This window comes from Salvelinus sp. IW2-2015, unplaced genomic scaffold (genome assembly GCF_002910315.2).
Source record: "Salvelinus sp. IW2-2015 unplaced genomic scaffold, ASM291031v2 Un_scaffold2232, whole genome shotgun sequence".
Taxonomy (NCBI): domain Eukaryota; kingdom Metazoa; phylum Chordata; class Actinopteri; order Salmoniformes; family Salmonidae; genus Salvelinus; species Salvelinus sp. IW2-2015.
The window spans coordinates 154497-172177 of record NW_019943562.1 but is presented as its reverse complement, the minus strand read 5'-3'; the positions used below and the strand labels follow the sequence as shown (position 1 = coordinate 172177).

General features: G+C 40.0%; 1 protein-coding gene across 1 annotated transcript in view; it reads right to left on the bottom strand.

The window, feature by feature from the left end:
- Positions 1-3657: 3657 nt before the first annotated feature.
- The window catches only part of LOC139025075 (zinc finger protein 180-like), a 47551-nt gene continuing 33527 nt past the window's right edge, over positions 3658-17681 (bottom strand). Inside the window, exon 3 of the mRNA XM_070440109.1 lies at positions 3658-7422. Within this exon, the coding sequence (XP_070296210.1) occupies positions 6530-7422 (893 nt within the window). The 3' untranslated portion in view covers positions 3658-6529. The remainder of the gene's footprint in view (positions 7423-17681) is intronic.

Here is a 17681-nt window from a genome sequence, read left to right as displayed (position 1 = left end):
AACCTGCAAAATCGGCAGTGTATCAAATACTTGTTCTCCCCACTGTATGTACATGTGTGGCATGTGACAATAACAGGATCATATCAAGGATGGCATCACAAATGAATACATAAATACCACTTGAAGCTTGATGATGAGTTGATCATTTGAATCAGCTGTGCAGTGCTAAGGCAAAAACAAAAATGTGCCCTTCTGAGTCCCCAGGACTGAGAATGAATGCTCTTCATTGGGACCTCTTCATATGTAGACTGGCTTTCATAGCGCTCTTTATCTGAGGACAGAAAACCTCACAAGACACACACTTCATTATAGTCCAATTACACCACACTGAATATTATGTTACTATTATCTCCGTCCTCACTTCTAGGGACAGGAACAACACAAAAGTACCTTCCCTATCCAGAATAGCCTCCTCTCTCACTGACAGTTGGGGCTGCTATCCTTTCACCCTCCATGGCTGTTAGCTAGCTACCTACAAATGCATTTGGAGTTTGTTTTTTACAGTGATAAACACATCAAGATAGCTAGCTAATATGAAGTTAGGTAGATGGTGATATTTCATTCGCGTATATATATCTATCTATACAGTATTTGAAGTTGGTTAGATAGCTAGCTAGCCATCTAGCCAGCTCATTTAGCAGCTAATTTGAGTTAGCCTGCACTGTAGCTAGTTAGCTAATAATACATCGTATTTTTTTTTTTACATTTTCAAAGTCTATTTACTTACTTACTTGAATAGGTTCTCCCAGCCATGTGGACAATTGGAAACAGGACAGCAAAGTTTGTCACCAGAGGGTTTTAGAGGATATTACTATTGAACTATGTACCCATTTAATAACAAGACCTTCATACAAACTTGCTCTGCTGAATTCTTGACGGAGTCACAACGGGCGGCCTAAGCGGCATCTAGTCCATCTGCTGACTGGACGCAGTTGAGTAAAATGTATATATTTTTTTCAGACAAAAAGTTACAGTGTAGGAAGCATGAGTTTTTACTCACCAGTGTAACAACACAGTGTACCTGGATATACTATCATTATGACATCATGGATGAATTCTAGAATATACTATATAGCCTAGAAACCTGGTTAAACTATCATTATGACATCATGGATGAATTCTAGNACTATCATTATGACATCATGGATGAATTCTAGAATATACTATATAGCCTAGAAACCTGGTTAAACTATCATTATGACATCATGGATGAATTCTAGAATATACTATATAGCCTCGAAATCTGGTTAAACTATAATTTTGACCTCATGGATGGCCAGTCCTTGTATTCATAGTGTAGTGAATTCAGGGGGTTACCCTGAGCTGAACGCAAACCTGAGTCCAGCGACTGTCAAGCCAACACCTTATAACTGTTACGCTAAGATGTCTGAACTTCTTGACGAGGTCGCTAGGTGTTGGATTACGGTTGATACAATAGCTTTCTCTATGAATTTGGGAGTGGTTACATTTCTCCAGGCCCCATCCCTCAGCTGTTTACCAAATCAAGTCTCTGGGCAGCCATTTTGTTGCTGTTTAAATACTAGGTGGCCCCTTTAAAAAAGCCACACAACAATCAATCAACCAATAACAAAGCTGTAATTCCACCACTGTTTTGCTAATAAGATGATGGGGCTGGAGAAATGTAACTACTTTCAAATTCATAGACAGACCTATGGATGCAAGGACTGACCATCCATGATATCAACATTATAGTTGTAACTATGTTTTGAGGCTATACAGTGTTGATTTACATTGTTTCTGGAGTGGAGTAAAAAGCTTATTCTGGGTTCTGATGGGGTACAACAGTTGAACTAAGCTCATGAGGCATGTGTTATGTTCTTCAAGAATGAATGGCTATAAATAAATCATTTAAAAATCAAAATATGGATGTAGTAATTGCAGATTTCCCCTTTAACACCACACATCCTTCCAGTTCTCTGCTGCCAGTGACTGGAACAAATTTCAAAAATCGCTAAAGCTGGAGACTTATATTTCCCTCACCAACTTTAAACATCAGCTATCTGAGCAGCTAACCGATRGCTGCAGCTGTYCATAGTCCATCTGTAAATAGCCCACCGACTCTACCTACCTCATCCCCAAACTGTTTTTATTTACTTTTCTGCTCTTTTGCACAACAGTATCTCTACTTGCACATCATCATCTGCTCATTTATCACTCCAGTGTTAATCTGCTAAATTGTAATTCTTCGCTACTATGGCCTATTTATTGCCTACCTCATGCCTTTTGCACACACTATATATAGACTTTCTTTTTTTCTACTGTGTCATTGACTTGTTTATTGTGTTATTGGCTTGTTTATTGTTTATTCCATGTGTAACTCTGTGTTGTTGTCTGTGTCACACTGCTTTGCTTTATCTTGGCCAGGTCGCAGTTGTAAATGAGATCTTGTTCTCAACTAMCCTACCTGGTTAAATAAAGGTGACATAAAAAAAATAAAACATCAGTTCAACAACTGCAGAGTTTGTGCCTCTGTTTTTAAGGCAGTACTTACTTGTGTTAACCAGGGTCCGTTCATCGTTAGAACCATCGGATGTGTAAGAAATTGAAATAGATACTGGAGACTAGTATAACAACATTCCAACATAGGCTATCCTTTGTACAAAATGAACCCACCCTCTCTTTGTCCTTAGGCACATGCCGATCTCATTAGATACTAACCTCAGACACACACACACCCCACTCAGGACAGGCCCCTGAAACATCATTTAGACATACACATTCTTTCCAAGGGTGTGACTCAAGACAAAGAACTATGTCAAGAGCCAATGGAACGTCGACACCTGGTCCGAACAGGACCACTCACGACCAAGATTGACCAAGAGGAAGGCCAGACGACAAGACCACCTACTTTGCTAGTTGCCTATATAATTTGAATGTACTGTTTAGAGCGGCCTCTTCTCCGACGATTTCATAAGAATCTGACAGAAAGGGGCCGTGCACGTTTTTGCCTGATATCTTTACACTTGAATAAAACGGCCTTATTATAAAATTATCCACCTCGTCCTATGTCTCCACTTGATCTCCTGTCTCCAGTAAACGTATTATCAACAGATGCCTTAAGATGCGTTTGGGAAACCGAGCCCAGAAATCCAGTTTCCTCCTCTTCTTCCTCCTCCTTTTTCGATGTGACAGTCATCTCCCTCTCCTCTTTCACTCCAAAAACTGCATCCTCCTCTTCTTTTACTGTAACATCCTCTTCCTCTTTCAATCTGAACGCGTCTTCTTCTTCTTTCACTGTAACAGCCTAATCCTCTACTTCTTGTTTTACTGTGATATCCTCCTCTTCCTTCTCTTTGACGAGAGCTTCTTTCTCCGTCCAGCAGACCTCCTCTTCATTAACAAGAGAGTAGCTTAGTGACCTCATGGTTGGAGATGTTAGCTAGCTAGGCTAATGCTAACTTAACCAGCCCGCTAGATGAATTGTGTAGCGACCCGCACAGACAGCTGTGTATTATGTGTTAGGCTAGTAGGTGGTTGTGTTGTACTGACCAGTACCCAGTGTTCGCGGGGTCCGACATGTTTACCCAGGTCTTCAGGAGCGGTCACCAAGTGAAGAATAACATCCCCATCGCCAAATGTGTTGGTTAATTTCTTTAATATCAAATGAAGAGAGAAAACTTATCACACAAGTCAGAGTTATTCTTAAACTAAATCTTTATTCACTTAATAATAAGGGAGCAGGTCAATACAACGTACACATTTAAAAGAGAATAAATTGAGTGCTCTACAATAATGATGGCTGTTCGACCCATGGGACAAAAGTACAAAGGTCTTTTATAGCCAAGATACACCACTTTCAACCTACATGACGAACAACAGATGTATATGTAACAGTATAACTTTTGTCCGTCGCCCCGACCCGGGCGCGAACCAGGGACCCTCTGCACACATCAACAACAGTCACCCATGAAGCATCGTTACCCATCGCTCCACAAAAGCCGCGGCCCTTGCAGAGCAAGGGGAACCACTACTTCAAGGTCTCCGCGCAAGTGACGTCACCGATTGAATGGCTACTCGAGCGCACCACCGCTAACTAGCTAGCCATTTCACATCCGTTACATATAGAACGGGTCACACAAAAGGTACACCCTTTTCAACCTACATGACCAACAACAGATGTATAGAACGGGTCACAAGTTTAAGATTTGTATGAAAGATACTTATAATTCTCAGCAGACAGTATCTGCTGTAAAAACAGTAGTCTTTGTGTAGAGACCAGGGTCTGGTCCTGGGGTCATCTCTCCCTGGTACCATATAGAACAGAAACATTAACTCATGCTCTGGAATGCGGTCTCTTTAGGTTTAATCACCAAAAAGACATTGTAACTCTCCGGTCAGTGTTATCTCCCAGAGGTCCATCCTCAGTAGAACACACAGACACAATAGTTCTAAGAACCCTCTATTCTGTTGCATAAACAACCATTTTATCCAATAAAAGTATTATAACATAATGTTGCAGTTTTGCTCTGTGCCCACTGAAAGTTGACTAATAACAACTGGGAACTAAAAGACACCCACCATGAGACCCACTAAATCTGCCCAAAAAGAGGAAAACAAAAGAAAAACCCACAACAAACTTAGACAGGAAGCAAACCAAAAAAGTGGAGCAACTAAAGGTGTTGACATTCCACATCTATCAAGACAACTGGAGCACCGGGCCAGACACTCTTAAATAGAACCTGGACCAGCTCAGGTGAAACACCTTCCCACTAACTAGATGGACAAGCCAGCACAGGTGTAACACATACTGACTAACGAGGTGACACCAATCAGTGCGCCCTACGTGATAACGAGCTATACGCACTAAAGTCCAACCTCAAAACATAAATGGCAAAACCAAAGACTGTAACACCTTAAGAGAATGCGCACCACCAACAGAAAACAACTTCCATTTCACATTATAATCAACTACAATGCTTCACCTTCACCAATAAAAACACAGTGTTTACTAGCCATCAGCAATTAAAAACAAGAAACAAAAATGTATTTTTTCCCTTCCTAAAACTCACTCGCTTCTAGAACTCTCACATCTTCCTAAAACTCACTAGCTTCTAGAACTCTCGTCCCCTTGGAACGAGCCCAAACAAAACTCATCTCCAAAATGGAAAAACGTGCAGTCAAAATAAATTGTGATCCATGGCAACGCACTGGCTAAACGCAAAACATTTTGACTGCCCACCCTTGAGACAATCAGCAACCAAGTTGTTCTCACCACGGACATGTCTGATTTCAAGAGGAAACTCCTGCAATATCCATAGTAACTTTCCACCTAACTGCAGAGCTTCTCTCTCTTTTCAGGGTTCACTAGGCATGTTGTTGGATCGGGGCCCAGTCCCCAATGTCATGCTCTAGTACATTTGGTTTGGCATATGTGAGAATTAACCTTGATATTCTAAAAGCAGGGCAACAATGTCAATATAATTGTACCCAAAAAATTGTCAGTTGGTTGCATGAATGAATATCACTACTAAATGTTACATGAAATGTAAATATGAAATAATTGATTGCATAGTTGCTAGGTGGGATAGCCCAATGTCAAAACACAGTTTTAACATGTCCAAATCAATAACCAATATGCAGAAACAGTTTGGGATAAATTGAAAACCTAACATGTGGTATATACACAAACATCTGCCACAATAATTGTATTTTTTAAAACAAGCTCCTTATAAACTGCACAAGCACCAAAAACTATTGTGTTGACAAGTAGCAATAAATCACTGATATCGATTAGGGGGGAAATTAGGTTGTACGTGCTGTTGAAACTAACAACAACAACAAAAAACATGGAAATGGGAGATATCTTTAACCTCACTGATTAGAGGAGAACCTGCAGAAGACAGTCAGCTACATTTTGGAGTGATGCATTTAAATGTAGGGGTCGCTAAACAAAGGAACACAACACTTATTTGTCATAACTCATCGATATCATGTTGAAGTAATTTGTGCGAGAGGAGGGAGATGAGGTTGCACGTCCTGTTAAAACTAACAGCTCAAAAACCACACAGAATCTGGGAGTAATGTGTACATCCCTGGTTAGAGGACAACTTGTAGAAAACAGATCGCTACATTTTGAAGTGTTGCATTTTGATTCAAGTGGGTCACCAACGTGGGAAGTGTAACAGGGACAAACGTTTAGGCTTCTACATTGTGACATCATTAAAATACTCCTACTACAATGTTTAAACATTCTACATTGTGACATCATTAAAATACTCCTACTACAATGTTAAAACATTCTACATTGTGACATCATTAAAATACTCCTACTACAATGTTAAAACATTCTACATTGTGACATCATTTAAAATACTCCTACTACAATGTTAAAACATTCTACATTGTGACATCATTCAAATACTCCTACTACAATGTTAAAACATTCTACATTGTGACATCATTAAAATACTCCTACTACAATGTTAAAACATTCTACATTGTGACATTATTTCATTGATATCATGAAACAACTCCTTCATGTATTTTATGTTTAATCAGAGATCTTTTATCAGAGTATCTCTTCCCCTGTGTGTGTCCGCTTGTGTATATTCAGGCTGTTTGGCCAAGTAAAACGCTTCCCACATTGATCACAGCTATAAGACTTCTCTCCTGTGTGTGTTCTCTGGTGTATAGTTAGATAGCTAGAAGTAGAAAAACTCTTCCCACATTGATCACAGCACGGATTCTCTCCTGTGTGCGTTCTCTGGTGTATAGTTAGATAGCTAGAAGTAGAAAAACTCTTCCCACATTGATTACAGCTATAAGATTTCTCTCCTGTGTGTGTTCTCCGGTGTACAGTCAGAGAGCCAGATGTAGAAAAACTCTTCCCACATTGATTACAGCTATATGATTTCTCTCCCGTGTGTGTTCTCCGGTGTTTTGTTAGAGAGCCAGATGTAGAAAAACTCTTCCCACATTGATTACAGCTATATGGTTTCTCTCCTGTGTGTATTCTCTGGTGTAGCGTCAGCTGGCTAGATTTAGCAAAACTCTTCCCACATTGATCACAGCTATATGGTTTCTCTCCTGTGTGTGTTCTCTGGTGTACAGTCAGACTGCTAGATGAAACGAAACTCTTCCCACATTGATCACAGCTATATGGTTTCTCTCCTGTGTGTGTTCTCTGGTGTGCAGTCAGATGGCTAGATTTAACAAAACTCTTCCCACATTGAGCACAGCCATATGGTTTCTCTCTTGTGTGATGTCTTTGATGTATTTTAAGTTTTACTGAATAGTTGAATCTTTTACCACAGTCAGAGCAGCAGTGGTAATATTTCTTCCATGTGGCTTTCTGCTGGTGTTTCTTGAGGAGTTCTGATCTGGAGAGACTCTTCTCTGCCCCGTCAGCATCATGATGTAGTTGAGACTCCCCAGAGGATCCACGATAGTCACATCTCTCTCCTGTGTGAACAACAATGTCAGACGGTTAAAGGCCCACAACAGCAGAAATCCACTGTTTATTTGAGGTGAAAGGTGATGCCCAGAGGTCTGTTAAATTATTTTACAATTGTCTTAAGACAGTCAAACCTAAGCAGTGTGCCAGACGACCTTTGATCGCCAAAAAAGGCCCCTTTCTGTATTTGCTAAAATTGCAGCACGAGGGCGATGCACACACAATTTGATTGCAGAAACACCTCCCTGCTAATGAGGAAACCACTAGTTATGGATGTAGTAATCTGGTAATGAGGAAACCACTAGTTTGATTATGATGTAGTATATCTGCCTGGAAAAAAATGGCGAGCAAAGATTTTAGTTTTCCACAATGTATTCTGAATATTACAGCGCACTATCAACGCAAGATCAGGAGTGCTACTCAAGGAAACTCACATTAAGCTGTTTTCTATTCACTAATTCACCACCGTGGGGGAAAACGCAGGGGAGTTCTCATAGGCTGACAGCACAAAATAGCCTCCATTTACAGGTTGCTTTAATATTTCAGGTGAAACATGGAAACTAAAATGTCTTTGTCATGACATAACCTGATCACCAGATAATTTGTGAATAATCCCACTAGACTACTCTGTAATGTGTTGTCATTCTAAATGTCCTGAATAAAGGACAATAGCTCTGTGTGTGTACAATAGCCTATCCATCAAGGAACAGTTCTCTACACACTATGAGCTAAGTATCTCTGTATCCAAACAGACTAACGAGACTATACAGTAAATCAAGCAGACAAGAACATTATAAAACACCAATTTGGTAGGATGGTGTGATCCAACGTGGAGCACGGCATAACTGTCTTTACCAGAGTAATGAATAAAGTAGCACTTTGGTGTTGTTGCATGTCGTGATGTTTGTCATTTGACTGTCATTCAGAAAATGATTCCTGGATCACTTGATGATAGTTGAACAAGTGAATAATAACAAAACAGCTACAGTATTAAGTGTAATTATTGAAAAACCACGTTAATGACAGTATCCATTTGGGTGTTGTCAATAAAGTTAACTTCTAGTTCTCCCAATCCCGGATCCGGAGCACCCCCCACAGTAAAAAAGCTGACTAGCTAGCCTAGCATAGCCTCACAAGTAAATACTAGCATCTAAATATCATTAAATCACAAGTCCAAGACACCAGATGAAAGATACAGATCTTGTGAATCCAGCCATCATTTCTGATTTTTAAAATGTTTTACAGAGAAGACACAATATGTAAATCTATTAGCTAACCACGTTACGCAAAAGACACCACTTTTTTTCTCCACCATTTTTTTCCTGCATCAGTAGCTATCACTAATTCGACTAAATAAAGATATATATAGCCACTAACCAAGAAACAACTTTAAGATGACAGTCTGATACATATTTATGGTATAGCATATGTTTTTTTTGAAAAATGTGCCTATTTCAGGTATAAATCACAGTTTCACATTGCAGCTGCAATCTGAAATAGCGTTGGAAGCAGCCGGAATATTACAGAGACCGACGTCAATTACCAAAATACTCATCCTAAAACATTTCTGAAAAATACACAGCCTACAGCTGTGAAGGATTGAAGGACACAGATCTTGTGAATCCAGACAATATTTCAGATTTTCTAAGTGTGCGAAAACACAATATATCGTTATATTAGCATACCACATGAGCTAACATCACCCCAGCATTGAATCAAGGCAAAAGGGCGATAACGTTATCGCCACCAAAATATATAAATTTTTTTCACTAACCTTCTCAGAATTCTTCAGATGACAGTCCTGTAACATCATATTACACAATGCATATAGAGTTTGTTCGAAAATGTGCATATTTAGCATCACAAATCGTGTTATGCAATGTTAATCTGTCAAAAACATGGCATGCATTCTGGCCGGCGCCATCTTGGAAAGGCACCTAAGTTTACGATTATTTATCGATTAGATTGACTAAAAAAATACAGGTTGGACAGCTAATGAAAGATGCATTGGTTATTAATGCAACCGTGATTTCGATTTTTTAAATTAACATTACTAGACATACAGTGTGCGTAACAGCCAGAGATAGTGCCGCAACAATGGCCGACAACTGCGTTTACATTTTTCCACATAAATACGGAATAAAATCATAAATAGCTCTTACTTTTGGACAGCTCCATCAGTATCTTGGGCAATGTGTCCTTTGTCCAAAAGAATCGTTGCTTTGTTTGTAAAACGACCTCTTCAACTTCGGAACTAGCAGCTAACGATAGCTACACGCCGCACACACATGTCCAAAACCTCAAACGCAATACTAAGGAAAATTCCGAAAAACTAGCAAATACTCGCATAAACTGATAAAATCGTTTCAAAATAACTTCTTATGATTTTCTACAACACCTTATCGATTAAATCACAGACGGATATATCTTGGCTACATAACGAGAGCTTTTGAGCATGCCATTCTGATGTCCTCTCTTGCGTCCTGGCGAGCGTCCAAAAGAAGGGACATCTCACTCCATTGCCTTTTATAAACTCTGAGAAACACGTAGAGACGCCATTCCACTTCTCATTTGGTTACTGATATCCAAAGGGGAAGGCGGGTGCAGTTCATTTCGATCCATAGGGCACACACAGAGTTTTAAACTGATCCGAGATCAGAGACTATTTTTCAGAGCTTCGCATGTCCTGTCATGATTTTCGCTGTAGAAAGAGTTCTGGTTCACCCACAGACATAATTCAAACGGTTTTAGAAACTAGAGATTGTTTTCTATCCAATAGTAATAATAATATGCATATTGTACGAGCAAGAATTGAGTACGAGGCAGTTTAATTTGGAAATGTAAAAAAAGAAAGTGCTAACAGCTCCCCCTATTGACAAAGGTTTTTAAGGGGACTTTCGGTTAGAACCATTGGATTTAGCAAATTCTGAAATTATTTAGGATTTCTGTGCCCATGAAAACTGTTTTCCCAGCGTAACATAAGGAGACACTAAATGTGACATAGTTAGAGAGCATTTCAGAGATCTGAATACAAAAAACTGTCCCACAGCAAGATCCAGTATTTAAGTTGAAGTTCATCATATGACAACCGTAACGTTATGACTATAACTACTGTTCCCTGAAGGATGGAAACTAGGTACAACATACTATAAAATCCACGCCTTCCTGGAATCCCCGTCTTCCACAGGTGATGAGCGTGAGGCTCGGATTTATTCCTTCAATTTAATACCGCTCTTCACCGACCCAGGAAGGGGTGGGGCCAATCAGGTGTTGTACCTCGTTTCCCTCCTTCAGGGAACAGTAATTATAGTCAAAGTTACACTCCCTTTCAGATGGTCAACTTCGGTACAACATACTATGGGGAAATAGATTCATTCCCCATGTGCCGACCCAGATGGATACTAAATGAAACGGCCCATGGCAGATCACCCAGACCTTACCCCGCAAGATGCGTCAGTTTTGTCAATTTATTCATTGTCTTTCGTTTGAAACACTCCTGTCAATGTTGAGTAAGGACGCACACCTGATTACACATATAGAAGTAGGATTAGTCTACCTGGCCTGCGTGCAAATGTAGGCCTATAAATGTGCCTATTTGGGGATGTCTGATAGTATTTCAGATTGTCTTAACGCACCACCACTAATGAGTTGTGAAGCTTCTAAAAAAAAAATGATTCAGCTTCTCCAACTAATTTTTTCTTCACCTCAAACAGCAAGTAAACAAAGTCTTATTAGAATCCATTACGAATGACAATAGTTGCTCAAAGTATTTGTAAATTATTTCCAGCTCTCGCCCTTTCGATAACCACTCAGTATTAAAGGGAAAAATGTAATGCTCTGATCCAGTGGAAATGCCATAAAATACCTGATTACTTCTTATCCTTTGTACAAATAGACGACAGCTGTGTCTGTCCAGAACTCATTGGCACGGGAAACTGGGGGCCCAGAATATTTTATACAATGTTGCAAGTTTTGGAGGACCCAGTTGATAGTTGATAGAATGTTTCAAGTTCGTTGTACACAGGCCATGTGCAGCCAATGTGATTTATAGGATATTTATTTTAAAATCTGGATATTTTTTACCTGCAAGCTGCAAATGTTTTTATTTGTTGTCGTTATTTATTTTTTACATCGTTGGCAATGGCAATAAAAGTTACCTTTAGATTTGTATAATTTTCATTTAGATAGAATGTAGATTAATCACAGATAATGATGTTGAGATACAAATACTATTATAATTATTATTACTATTATAAATTAAATGAAACTGTTCCAGTAAAATGTGAATATGAAAACCACAACTGGCACCAGATCAGTATAAATGGTCAGAGAAATTGGCACCAAATGGAAAAGGTTGCTGACTGCTGGTGTAGCCTATTACCAGAAACTATAGGAGCATAACGACTGCTGGTGTAGCCTATTTCCAGAAACTATAGGAGCATAACGACTGCTGGTGTAGCCTATTACCAAAACGATAGGAGCATAACGACTGCTGGTGTAGCCTATTACCAGAAACTATAGGAGCATAATGACTGCTGGTTTAGTCTATTACCAGAAACTTTAGGAGCATAACATCAGAATTTACGAAGGCAGCAGCAGCGGGAGGAGTAGGCAAGGAAGAGTTTTTTTTTCTGATGGTTATCTTGTTTCAGAGGGGTGTCATCAACAGCCCATAATGACAAAGTGAAAACAGGTATAAAAACAGAAATACCTTATTTACCCAACTATTCAGACCCTTTGCTATGAGACCATTTATTGGCTTTATGTAGGCACATTTTTTTACAGTTGGCAATAAAAGTTACTTTTAGATTTGTTAATTTTCCATTTAGATAGAATGTAGATTAATCACAGACAATGATTTTGAGATACTATTATCAATGAAATGAAACTGTTCCATGAAAATGTGATATTAAAATCATAACTGCAGTATAAATGGTATAAATGGTAAGATAAATTTGCACCCCAAATGTAGGTTGCTGACTGCTTGTGTAGCCTATTACCAGCAACGTCAGAATTTACGATGGCCAGCAGGACGAGGTGGTTCAGGAAGAGTTTATTCTCTTCTGGTTGGGCTATATTTAGTGTAATGGCATGAAAATAAATTGGCTGAATATATTATACAATGACTTATCAACAGCTCGATACAATTTGACCCAACAGGAATCTTCACGGCAATTGTTAGAATATACTATATATCCTAGAAACCTGGTTATACTATCATTGACATCATGATGATGAATTCTAGAATATACTATAGCCTAGAAACCTGGTATACTATCATTGACATCATGAGATGGATAATTCTAGAAATATACTATATACCTAGAAACTGGTTAAACTTTCATTGTGACATCATGGATTGAATTCTAGAATATACTATATAGTCTAGAAATCTGGTTTAATACTATCATTGTGACATCATGGATGAATTCTAGAATATACTATATAGCCTAGAAATCTGGTTAAACTATCATTATGACATCATGGATGGCCAGTCCTTGTATTCATAGTGTAGTGAATTCAGGGGGTTGCCCTGAGCTGAACTCAAACCTGGGTCCAGTGACTCTCAAGTCAACACCTTATAACTGTTACACCAAGATGTCAGAACTTCTAGGTTTTGGGTTAAGGTTGATACAATAGCTTTCTCTATGAATTTGGGAGTGGTTACATTTCTCCAGACCCCATCCGTCAGCTGTTTACCAAACCAAGTCTCTGGGCAGCCATTTTGTTGCTGTTTAAATCCTAGGTTGTCCCTTTCAAAAAAGCCACACAACAATCAATCAACCAACCTGCAGTTGAAACAATAACAAAGCTGTAATTCCACCACTGTTTTGGTAATAAGATGCTGGACGGGGCTGGAGAAATGTAACTACTCTCAAATTCATAGACAGACCAATGGATGCAAGTACTGACCATCCATGATATCAACATTATAGTTTTAACCATGTTGAGGCTATACAGTGTTGGTTTACATTGTTTCTAGACATTGGAGTAAAAAAAGCTGATTTGGGGTTCTGATGGGGTACAACAGTTGAACTAAGCTCATGAGCCATGTGTTATATTGTTCAAGAATCAATGGCTTTAAATAAATGATTTAAAAGTCCAAATATGGATGTAGCAATTGCAGATTTCCCATTTAACACCAAACATCAGTTCAACAACTGCAGAGTTTGTGCCTCTGTATTTATGACAGTACTTACTAGTGTTAACCAGGGCACATTCATCGTTAGAACTATTGGATGCCTTAACATGCCTTTGGGAAACCGAACCCAGATATCCATTTTCCTCCTCTTCTTCCTCCTCATTTTTAGATGTAACAGTCACCTCCCCCCCCTCCTCTTTCACTCCAAAAACTACATCCTCCTCTCCTTTCACTCTGAACGCGTCTTCCTCTTCTTTCACTGTAACAGCCTCACTCTCTACTTGTTTTTGTATTGTAACATCCTTCTCTTCCTCCTCCGCTTTCACTTCTTTAGCAGGAGAGTAGCTTAGTGACCTCATGGTCAGGGATGTTAGCTAGCTCGGCTAATGCTAACTTAACCAGCCCGCTAGCTGACCAAAAACAACAAAGTAAATATGAAATTAAATCAGATAATTAACTAGACAACAGAAGTGGGTTTAAAACAAAGTGACTAATATACACTACAGCGTCTAAAGAGCTTTATTGTTTAGGCTATTTTGTCTAGCAAGCTACCGAGGTGTCTGGCTACCTGTTGCTGCTGTTGAAAGAAGCGTTCCGTCCACTACATTATACGTCACACTAACAGCATTGCCTTAAAGTCGCAGACCGCTATCTGTTGACTGGAGTGGGTAGCGCAGTTGAGTAAAACGTATATTTAAAATGTGCAGACAAGTTCAATGTAGGAAGCATGAGTTTTTGGTCCCGGGGATAGAAATGTATAAAGTTGACATTACATCATAAAATCCACCTTTTACGTCGTACATTAGCAAGTTATGTTTTAGTAACCACTGTTGTTGGTTTGGTGTCAAATAAGCCTCTTCATATGTTATTTGACGAATCTCAGTTTTCCATGTGGGTTTTATGCTAAAGTTCACTCTTTTTCAAGTTGGTAGCTAACTGGAAAATCTAATCAAATCTAAAATCAGATGTTATTGTTCACGTACACATGGTTAGCAGATGTTAATGTGAGTGTAGAGAAATGCTTGTGCTTTTAGTTCTGACAGTGCAGTAATATCTAACAAGTAATCTAACAATTCCCCAACAACTACCGAATACACACAAATTAAAGGGGTGAATAAGAATGTGTACATATATGTATATGGATGAGTGATGGCCGAGCGGCAGTGGCGGACTGGCCGTCGGAAGCACCAGGACATTTCCTGAGGGTCGTTTTGGCCTGCCGTGAATAGTCAACTTAACCAGTGATAATATGCAAGCAGGAATGAGTTGACGGAGAATCCACGCATCAGGCGCGACTCTCACTATCTCGCTGCAGTGTCCCTGTGCAAAAATTACATCAGGTCTCTCCGCGACACACATAGCAACCGCCTACCTGCTTCTATACAGATAACATTTTAGACAAGTCACATGGCGAAGTGGACGGTCAGAAAAGGAAAGATGGAGCAGAGAGGGAGAGAATATAGAAAGAGAAAGGCCCTTGCCACAGACGCAGCCAAATTCTGCAAAATAAGCAACATATTCGCCAGTAAGGGACCAGGTCAATCAAAAACACACACACTGATACACACACACGACACCAAACATGGCTAGCTAAGTAGCCTAGCTAGTAATAGTGACACAACGGCCGGTAGGCTAAACAGTTTGCACGTCTTCGTGGAGGAATTATATCATAGCAATGAGTGCAACATAGCGAAGGCAATATGTTTCAACTAATAGCAAACCTAGACTATGGACTTGCCGACATTCGGTCATGACTCATTGTACATTAATACAGCTCTGGGAAAAATTAACAGACTACTCCAAATTAACAGACCACTCAATTTTTTCCAGAGCTGTATTAATGTAGCCTACTGATACACTACTGATAGTATGATAATAGAGTATTTTCTTTGCAAAGGTGGAGAAGGAAGCAGCAGCAGCACTAGAGCTTCAGGTGCTCCTGCAGAACAGGAGATGGTGGTCAGTTCAGAGTCAGACTCAGAGCAGGAACCTTCAGGTACAACTTCAGAGCACAAACCTAAACATGGAGGCTATGATGTTAGATTAACATGTGCTTTATTTATGAGATTATCAGTAGGACTGTAATATAATCGATGACTGCACAAGCAAAACAAGTTTAAATGTAGGTTATTTACAATGTTAATCTCATTCTTGTCATGCCTGCTCCCGCTCTTCCTCCCTCTGGTGCTTGAGGGCGCCAGACTCCCCAACATTACGCACTCAGCCACTTTCAGTACGCACACCAGCCTTTCCCCGTCATGCGCATCAGCGCTCATTGGACTCATATGGACTCAATTACTTGTGTAATTTCCTTCCCTATATCTGTCTGTTTCCTAGCTCTGTTCCCTGCTTCGGGATTGTTTGTCATATGTCCTTGTTTATCCGTGTGCCTACACTGTTTCTGTCGTGTTCTTTGTCCGTTCCAGAATAAATGTTTGACCCCCGTACCTGCTTCTCCTGTCCAGCATCGGTTCTTACAATTCTGCAGAGCAACCAGATGTGCAGAGAGAGAGAGAGAGAGAGAGAGGTTCAGAGCCCAGTACAGGGAAAATAAAGGGACAGCGAAAGCACTGAAAATCCATTTGATTATTTTCCCGTCCTCAGTCCAAGGATTTTGACTTATTTTTTCAGTACCACCCAAAACAACCCCTCAAAGAGTCATTCCCAATATATTCCACTCCAAAGATGGCACAAACAGAAAATGGCTGACCTACATTGAAGTAACTCACTCCTTGTTCTGCTCAGTATGTCTTGCATTCGCAAAACCTTCAGCCAGTGATAGTGCATTTGTCAAAGGAGGCCTGGAAACACGCCCATCAGAGAGTACAGGAACATGAGAGAAGCAAGACCCATAGAGAAAGTGCAGAAGCCTTTTTCCTCAGAGCCAGCAAAGCAGACATCCGTACCCTTCTGAGTGATAATGTCTGTTCAATGAGACCAGGTCAGAAAGAGGAGGCAGGTCATGGAACGTGTGATTGATGTAGTTAAAGTTATTGGTAAATGTGGGCTTAGCTACAGAGGACACAGACACGAAGCTGCATATAACTTGGCAAACATGGCCGTCAATCATGACACGTTTCTTGAGCTTATATTGTTGCTAAGCAAATATGTCTGCCTACAAGAGCATGTTGGTGGAGCATTGAGAAGAGCAAGAAGCAGATGGGAAGTAAAGGAAGAGGGTCCTTGGTAACTATGACATCCAAAACAACAGCAAATAAAGTCATTGAAGTCATCAGAATGTTGATTCAGCAGACAATTGCTGTTGAAGTGAGAAAGGCAGGGATGTTCTCAATACAAATGGACACAGGATTTAACATCCAAAGACCAGTGTGCAGTAGTTCTGCAATATGTCACTGATGTTGTCCACCAGAGACTCATTGAGGTCATTGACTGTGAGTCATCGATTGGACAGTACTTTGTGGACCTGGTGAAACAGACCCTTGAGAAGATGGACATAGATATCAAACAGTGTGTTGGTAATGCAACAGACAGAGCAGCTAACATGCAGGGACAATACAGGGGCTTCTCTGCATTGCTCACAGGAGAGTCTCCTAACCAAGTACACATATGGTGTTACTCACATGTCCCCAACCTTGTGCTAACTGACACCACTGGGGTTGTTGTGGCAAGTGAATCCCTTTTCTCACTACTGAATGACATTGCAGTGTTCGTTCGAGATTCCAACAAGTGCATGGATCTATGGGAGGAAACCAGTGAGGACAATATATGACACATATGTATGAGGGCACAAGGCGAGAACCAGATGCAGACACAGGAGGCAGATGGATGGACACTTAGATGTTTATTGATCCAAAAAGGGAGTAGGCAAGAGAATGGTCGTGGACAGGCAAAAGGTCAAAACCAGATCAGAGTCCAGGAGGTACAGAGTGGCAGGCAAGCTCGAGGTGAAGGCAGGGGCGAAAATCTGATATCAACCTTGGAGGGGACAATTACATTACATTTTCTCAAGAGCAATTCCTGAGGGGGACACCAAAAGTAGTGCTGTAACACATAGCCTACGTTGTAATATGTTAAATGTATATTGAGGAACCATAATTCCTACAACTGAATAATTGATAGGTACAGTAGTTAACTGAAGGGTTTAACCAACTTGTTCAAATGTTT